This window comes from Vombatus ursinus, unplaced genomic scaffold (assembly GCF_900497805.2).
Source record: "Vombatus ursinus unplaced genomic scaffold, bare-nosed wombat genome assembly UNPS02014798.1, whole genome shotgun sequence".
Lineage (NCBI taxonomy): Eukaryota > Metazoa > Chordata > Mammalia > Diprotodontia > Vombatidae > Vombatus > Vombatus ursinus.
The window spans coordinates 53,445,026-53,453,545 of record NW_020954576.1 but is presented as its reverse complement, the minus strand read 5'-3'; the positions used below and the strand labels follow the sequence as shown (position 1 = coordinate 53,453,545).

At 50.7% G+C, this 8,520-nt stretch overlaps 1 protein-coding gene across 3 annotated transcripts in view; it reads right to left on the bottom strand.

Annotated features, from left to right (window-relative positions):
- MEF2D (myocyte enhancer factor 2D) overlaps positions 1-8,520 on the bottom strand; it is a 43,816-nt gene that overhangs the window by 13,170 nt on the left and 22,126 nt on the right. For all 3 annotated transcript variants that reach the window (XM_027870849.1, XM_027870851.1, XM_027870850.1), the window contains exons 2-6: positions 7,414-7,630; positions 4,458-4,661; positions 3,576-3,713; positions 1,342-1,552; positions 660-716 (exon numbers count right to left, since the gene is read on the bottom strand). In XM_027870849.1, the coding sequence (XP_027726650.1) occupies positions 660-716; positions 1,342-1,552; positions 3,576-3,713; positions 4,458-4,661; positions 7,414-7,467 (664 nt within the window). In that variant the 5' untranslated portion in view covers positions 7,468-7,630. The remainder of the gene's footprint in view (positions 1-659; positions 717-1,341; positions 1,553-3,575; positions 3,714-4,457; positions 4,662-7,413; positions 7,631-8,520) is intronic.

Sequence of the window (8,520 nt, the reverse complement as noted above, 5' to 3'; positions counted from 1 at the left end):
TGTGTGTGTGTGTGTGTGTGTGTGTGTGTGTGTGTGTGTGTGTGTGTTTAGGGGGTAGGTGTGATGATACTATCTACTTTATCCCTTTTCCTACCCATTTCCCCCAAATTCCCTGACACAGATTATACCATTTTAAAGTTGGAAGGGACCTCAGACATCATCTAATTCATTAATAATAATAATAGTAATGATTTTTAAATTATTATTATAGCTGACATTTATGTAGTACTTTCGGGCTGCAAAGCCCTTTTACTGACATTAGCTCCTTTGTCTTCTATAATAACTCCATGAGGTACCATTGGTATTATTATCATCCCCATTTTACAGAAGTTAGGTGACTTGCCCAGGTCATACAGCATTAAGTGAACCCAAGTTTCTCCTGACTCTAGGAAATGAGGGGACTGATCAGAACCAGAAGATGCCTAGCGGCCATGACAGACAGAGGTTCTAAGGATGCTCCCCCATGTCCCCACAGGCCTCCCCCAGATTAAGCTCCTCAGACACCCAGGATCCCAGCTGTCGAGTTCAGCTCTTAGCTCCCTCTCCCATCTCGAAGCCTTTCTCTCTGGAGGTACTTGTCCCTCCCCTCCAGTTCTATTCTTCTCCAAAAGAAAGCCTTCCTGAACCCCACAGACCTAATTCTGGACACAGAGACTCACCAACAGGACTGGGACAGGCTCCATTAGCACTATTAAGGTCTCCTCCCAGCATGGCCCCTAGGGAAGGAATAGAAATATAAGAGAACTGAAAAGTCTCAGGCCTTGGGGTAAAAAGTGTGTATGCTTGTTTGCTGGGGGAGGGCTCCAGAGGCAGGAGGAGACGGGTCAGACTCTCAGGAATGTTCAACTCCGCCCCATCTAATGGGACTTCTCCCATTCCCCTACCCCCAACCCCAGATAGGAAACAAAAAGACAGGAAAAACAGCAATAGAGAAGCTAGGGCTGATTATTCAGCTGGTCAGAACTCTGAACAGCAATGCTGGGAGGACGAGAGGGGCTGGAAGGAAGAACCCCTAGAAGGCGTGGGGACTGGGGGCTTGGAAGAGGTATCACACTTGGGAGGTTCCCCTAGACCACACATATACGAAATGAGCCTGAGAAGGGGAGGAGGACCAGGGCAGGGAGAGGAGGAAGCGACAGAGTGCATCTAGAGATGCAAAGAGGCACAGGTGGGGCGATGAAGCCATGCCTGTCCAGTTCCAGCACTGAGTCTGAGCTGGGGAAGGGGTCATAGGAGATGATGAAAGGGAAGAAAGGGGAGGCTCTGTGTCTGCAGGAAGACTCAGGTTGCAGAAAAACCAATCCCAAAGCACTCTGAACTATCCCCTCCTCCTATACTCACCAGCACTGGCTGGCCGCTGGGGCAGCCCTGGTGACACACTGTTCCTCTGCAGGGCCGGCTGCTGGGGGGACAGGAGCCTGGGGTCTGTGAGGGACGACGTAACCAGTGATGGGGTCACCAGGGAACCCCCAGGGTTGCTGAACTGAAGTGAGTTCTGATTGGACACAGGCACCGTGACCGGCATGGCGAAATTTGGGGCTGGGACTGCAGACTGGATAGAGACAGGGAGGGGAGATGGGTATTAGAAAGATCGTCCCTTCTCGTAGCCCATCTCCCCAGAGTGCCCCTCTGAGGGCAGTGATGCTGGTGAAGGTACTCCTAGCTAAATCCAACAGAGCAAGAATGACACTAGATAGCAGGGTGATAGGTAATAATTCCTGGATCTGAGCCCTAGGGCCTCGCCAAGGAAAAGGCCTTCCAACGGGAGACAGGAAACAATCCCGTGGTCTTCTCCTCTCTGAGCTCAGGGCCCACGAGCTGAGGTGGGTTAGGTCCCCAGCCAGGCAGGACACACAGGAAGCTGGTTAGGAATCCCAGATTGAGATCCAAATTCACACACGCGGAGCTGTTACTGACTGGGGCTGGGTAGTGGAAGGGGAAGTGTTTCTCCCAGCCTCACTTGCATCCTGGCTGCTGCCCAGTCAGCTCATCGCCAGTCTTACCTCCATCCCTCTTGTTCCCACTCTAGACCCCCACAGACACTGAGCTTGTAGCTGTGGGAAAGGTCTCTGTATCACAGGACATCCCACAGGAAGATTTCAGGATTTCCCTATCCAGGGAGCTGGGGACAAAGAGTTTTCTCTCCTCAGGGTCTGATTTCTATCCTTCATGCCATAAGACCAAATCGCTCCCACCCAAATTCTGCCTAAGATGGGTGTCTTGGTGTCAATTATAGCTAGTAATGACCAGCCACCAACCAGGAGCAGAGATCACAGCTTCTAACAAAGGCCCCTCTCAGAGAATAGCTTCCATAGGAATTCCAGGGTCACAAGTTAAAGATGGTAACTTGGGTTATCATCTTGGCTCTGCTACTAATTCCCTGAGTGACCCTGGCCAAGCTATGCAACCACTCTGGGCTTCAACTTTGTAGAATTACAGAACTTGTGAGTCGGAGAGAGTCCTTTGAGGGGTATCCAGTCCAATCTCTTCATTGTGGAGAAGAGGAAACAGAAACTCCCTTAGAGCAAGTGACTTGCCCAAGGTCACCCAGTGAGTTAGTGGAGAATTCAGAGCCAGAATCAAGGTTTCCTGCTGCCCATTATGGTCCAGGGCTCTTTCTACCACAGGCCAAGCTTCCTTATCTGTAAAATGAGGGGTATGGAAGACAGAATCTCTAAGGCCCCTTTCAGCTCCAAAATTCAATGATGCTAAGAACTGGGGTGACTGTTCCTCATTTTTGTTGGGGGGAGGGAATTGGGGGCTGCAAAGCCACACCATGCATGGGGGGAAAGGCTCCCCCAGCTCTCCATGCGGCTACTCACGGCCAGTCTATAACTCTGCATCATTTTATCAAACTCCTCGTCTATCTTTTTATATTTCTCCTCCGTCTGGGGGGTCAGGGCAAACACCTCGTCCACCTCGGGGCTCTCACACTCCCTGTGCTTCTTGTGCAGCGCCTGGGGGCAGGGGGTGTAGGGAGGGAAAGGAGAGGAGGGGGGAAGGGGGAAAGGGAAAAGAGTGGAAAAGGAAACAGGTAAAAGGGAAGGAGGGCCCGGGTGGCAGAGGAGGCCAGGCAGGGATGAGAGGGTCGGAGAGAGAGAGAGAGAGAGAAAAGGAGCAAGGAAGAAGAGAGGGTTAGAGAGAGAGAGAGAGAGAAAAGGAGCAAGGAAGAAGTGAGGGTTAGAGAGAGAGAGGAGAAGAGAAGAAAGTGGAGGGTTGGAGAGGAAGAGAAAAGCCGAGAAAGAGGGAAGACAGGAGAGAAGCAAGGATGGAGGGGGAGAGGGCAGAGGGAAGAGAGGGGCCAGAGGAGGAGTTCAGGGAGGGAGAGGGTTTGAAAGGAAGACCAAAGGAAAGGGGTTGAGGGGAAGGTGGGGAGAGGACAGGAGATGAGAAAGGGGAGGGGATGGGTTTGGAGATGAAGAATAGGAGAGGCCAGGGAGGGAGAAGAGAGGAAAGTGAGAGGACAGAGAAGAGGACAGAGAGGGATGGATGGGGCAAAGAGGAGGGTGAAGGAACAAGGAGGAGGGGAGAGGGTTGGGAGCAAACAGAGAGAGCAGTGAGTGGGCTGGGCTCACCCCGTAGCGCCGGAAGAGCCCATCCAGCTCCTCACTGGCCGGCCGGTACTTGTCCTCCAGCAGGGGGCTCTGCTCCAGGGAGTCCTCCCCATCGGGCTCGGGGCTGTCACAGCCATTGAAGCCTTTCTTCCTCAGGGTCTGCAACAGGCAGTGCTCAGGGAGGCCCAGGGCCCCGGACTATCCCCCCAGCACTTCTTCCCCCACCCCCCCGCAGGGGACCCCCATGTGTGATGAATAACCACAGGGTACCCAACCCAGCTATACCCACTCAGCCCACATAGTTCTGGGCTCCAGAGGCCACAAGGGAAATGAGCATCGTGGGGCCCTAACGTCTGGGCCAGGCCCCATCTCTTTTAGGGTCCAAAGAGGTTCAGAGATCTCTGGGTGAGATTGGCTCATGTTCTTTATCTCAGATTTGAGGACCTACTCAGGGGCCTATGGGTCTCCCCCAAGTAATATGGGTCTGGGGACCACTCCAATAAAAGGAGGGGAAATCTGGAGAACCACACTGTGAGACAAAGACAAAAAGGGAGACGTGTACACTATGAGGTGGAGGAACGGAGACAGTCACAGAGAGGAAGGTGGCAGAAAGAGCTCCATGAAAGACAAAGACAAAGAAAGGCAGAAGAGCCCGCCGGGATGGCTACACGGACAGAGCAGAAGGGGGAAGACAAAGAGAGAAAGGGAAACGGCAACAGAGAGGGAGGAGACGATGATGGAAGATGACTATGGGGAGAGATGGTTCCAAAGACAGCGATGGAGATGACAGAGGAAGTCACAGAGAGAGAGCTGCACTAGCAGAAGACCCAGAAAGAGAAGTCGCCACGTCGCATCTCCCCATCCCGGCCCCTCCACGCCGCTGCTGTGCACTCCAGGGCTCACCTCAATGATGTCTGCATTGGTGCGACTCTCATGGGGCTCATTGTATTCTGTGTACTTGAGGAGGACTTTGTCCATGTCAGTGCTGGCATACTGGAACAGCTTGTTGGAGTGGTTGAAGATGATGAGGGCAATTTCACAGTCACACAACACACTCAGTTCATAGGCTTTCTTCATTAACCCAAACTTCCTTTTGGTGAATGTCACCTGCAGGAGAGAAGGAGGAGCAGACAGTCAGAGACATTCAGCAGCTATCTGACCTTGGGGCAAGTCACAAACCTCTGTGGCCTTCGGTTCCTGCATCTATAAAATGGGGATATTAAGACCATCCCTACTGGCCTCATGGGGCTATAGGGAGGATCAAAGGAGACAATGCATGGGACACTAAAAGGAAAGGGAACTTTGAGTAAGGGAAAAAGCAATGAAGGTCCTGAAGAAAAGACAATGAAGTGTCTGTCCTACAGCAGGAGTGAATTTTAGGAATGGCCTGTGATTTCTTTGATTTTTTTTGACTTTAAAGTAATGGGAGCGCTGTCTGTACTATGTCTTGGTTTCCTTCCATAGGACAGCTCAATCTAGCAATGCAATGCGGTCATGGCCATATTAGCCTGCAGGCAGAGAGGCGGTATGTTATAGAGGGCAAAAGGTTAGCCCCGGACTCTGGAAAACCAGGAGAGAGCTGGTTGGAAACCTACCTCTGCCATGTACCAGGTCTCTCCTGACTCTAAATCCTATGCTCTTTCCACTGTGCCACACTGCCCCAATTAGGGAAACGAGAGGCAAATACAGATGGAGCCTCCAACTAAGGGGGCGTGAGAGAATCCCAGAAGCATGGGAGGCTTATGTCTTTGCTAGGGTTCAAAGAGCCATGCAGGCTGAGAAAAGAAAAAAGGTGGAAGTTCTGGGGCCAAAGGCAAAGGTACGCTGGAGTCCCCAGGAGGATGACGGGGGGCAGCAAGGCTTGAGGCTCAAGGTTGGATGTTCCACGGACTCACAGAATAAAATGAGAGACTCTCAAGAGTGGAAGAGCCTGGAGAGGCAAGCCTGAGCAGGAATTCCTTTGCAATCTCCCTGGTCAGCAGTCACCCAGTCTCCTCCTAAAAATCTGCAGGTGAGGGGAGCCCACCATCTCTTGAGACAACCCATTCCACTCTGGAGTAGCCCTGCAGCAAATTTCTCCTTACATTAAGTCTACATCCGCCTCTCTGGAACTTCTACCCATTGCCCTGAATTTGACTGTCTTAGCCCAGAAAGAACCACTCCTAGAACTCTTTTCCGGAGGACATAATCACAGAAATGAAAATAACAAGAAAATGTGGAAGGACAGAGTCACGAAGAAAAGGAGGTCCTCAAGAGGACACTAAGAGGCAGCTAGGCGGCGCAGTAGATAGAGCTCTGGCCTTGGAGTCAGGAGGACCTGAGTTCAAATCTAGCCTCAGACACTTGACACTTACTAGCTATGTGACCCTGGGCAAGTCACTTAACCCTGACTGCCTCACCAAAAAAACAAAAAAAGCAAATAAATAAATATAAGAAAAGACTAGATGGCTTTTTTTTTTTTTGGTGAGGCAATTGGGGTTAAGTGACTTGCCCAGGGTCACACAGCTAGTACATGTTGTCTGAGCCACATTTTGAACTCAGGTCCTCTTGACTCCAAGGCCAGAGTTCTATCTACTGTGCCACCTAGCTGCCCCTTTACATGACTTCTTATTGGGATGGTTGTAGAGGAAATTATTTTTTATTAGGTATTGGGTTGGACTTGACTCTTCAATCTTAACAGTCCATTAAATATTTGTAGACAACAGCACACTTCCCTAGCTGCCCATATAAACCTGCTCTTCTCCAAGCTAAACTTTCCTGTTCCTTCAAAAATGTGGCACCTAGAACTGGACACAAGAATCTGGATGTGGGCTCAACAGGGCAAAGTTCAATGGAACCATCACTTCCCTGGTCTGGGACACCAGATTTCTGTCAGCCTGGTTCAAGGAGGAGGCACTGTGGTACAAGGGCGCACGAGCAAGAGGACCCAAGGTCAAAGCTTGTCTCTGATGCTTAGAATCCCTAGGACTCAGTTTCCTCATCTGTAAAATGAGATGGCCTCAGGGTCCCTTCTGGCTTTAGATCTATGATTCTATGACCCTAAGACTGCACTGGTGACGTTGGCCACTGCGTCACACTAGGGGCTCGCGGGGAACTCTACTGCACTAAAATCGCAGGGTTTCTTTGCTGTTGTTGTCATTCTCCCCTAACAGGTAATCAGGCTGGGAAGGCTTCCTGGAGAGAGCAGGAGTCAGAGGACTGGGGTCAAATCTCAGCCCTGCTGCTTAATTCCTGGGTGACCTTGGTCATTTAACCTTTGACGGCTTCACCTTCTTACCTGTAAAGTTGATGGTTATAACTTGGAAAATCCCTCCCCGGTGGAAATCCAATGGTTCCAATGACCACTGGTTCAGATGGATAGGAAAGGAGGGACAGGACCTAAGTAATTAGCAAGGGGAAGGGCAGGCTTGTGTGCCTAAAACAGAAGGAAAAGCTGGGGAGTACTGCACACAATGTGTGGAGAACGTGGGGTGGGGGGAAAGAACCTAGCAACTGCCCCTTCTGTCCCCAGTCATTACAGCTCAATCTCACAACGATCTCTTCAGTAGCTTTCTTGGAATGGCAGAGGAGGGAGGAGTGTGCTAACCTACACCCCACTCTCTCCCAAACCAGCCTTTTCCCACGTGGCCACAATACTCTGGCTTACCCTTACACGAAAGCTTAGGGGTAGGACTGGGGGAGAACCTGGAAACCCAAAGTATCACAGGATTTAGAATGAGAGGAAATGGTGACCACATGTACCTTCTCTAGGTAAACTCCCCCAAATGAACCACACCCCCCTTTCCACCGCACCTTTCCCCATGCTATCAATGGCCTACTCTGAGCTTCCCCTCTCCCTCTACCCCACTCTGGCCCTCACCTGCCGGTTCCGCTCATCTGTGATTCGCTGAATCTGGATCTTTTTCCGCCCCATCTTCTCCAGAGATCCTCAACCCTGGGGAGAGGTGGGGAGGGGAAGGCCTTGCTGGGAGGTGGGTCCTCGACCGGCGGCGGTGGTGTTAGAGTGTGCTCATGAAAAGGCTCGTCCCTGCAGGAGACTAGTTCATGGTCCTCAAGGGCAGTTCCAGCACAGCCACCTGGGTAGGCAGAAGGATGGAAAAGAGGAGAACAATGGGACCAGGGCTGGGAGCAAGCAACCAGCCTAGCTTGCAATTATGCAACAAAACTACTTCTTACATGCAGGAAACATTCGATATGAAAATAGGCTTAAATTCCTCTACTTTGCTCAAAAATTTCCCGGACCAACGTTTCTCTGGACGGTTTTACACAGTCACAGAATCTGAGTTGGAAGACACCTTGGAGGTTTTCCATTGCAACAGCTACTTAAATAACAACAACAATAATAATAATAACTGCAGCTAACATTTACACAGCAAGTTAAATGTCAGACAGAAGTTAGATTCAAACCCAGGGCTCTTCTGATTCCATGCTCAGCACTCTTTCCAATACCCTGGATTGCTCCATGAATCCTGCTCATGAATTTGATCTATAACATCCCAGCATTGCCAGGCTTCTGTTCTTTCCCAAAACAATTGCTTAGAACCCTGAGCCCACACTACAGCAGCCCAGAATCTCATTGTTTGGGTCCTGAGCCACAAGCCTTGGGCACTGATGTGCTCTCGGTCACACAAAGGTATCACTGAATGCATCCCAGATCTAGAACCAAAGCTTGGAATCTCAGACTCTTAGATCTGGAAGGAATATCAGGGGGTCAAGCCAAGCACCTAAGTGAAAAGAAATTGTCCCCAACGAGTAGTCACCCAGCCTCCACCTAAACACTTCCAGTGATGGGCAGCTCCCCACCTTACCCACTCAGCCCATTCCACTGGTGAACAGCTCTGTAGGAACCTTTTGGCAACAATCATATACTTGTGTTCCTGGTTCTCCCTGAGGCCAAGTCAAACAAAGCTAACACCCCAACACACACACACACACACACACACACACACACACACACACACACACA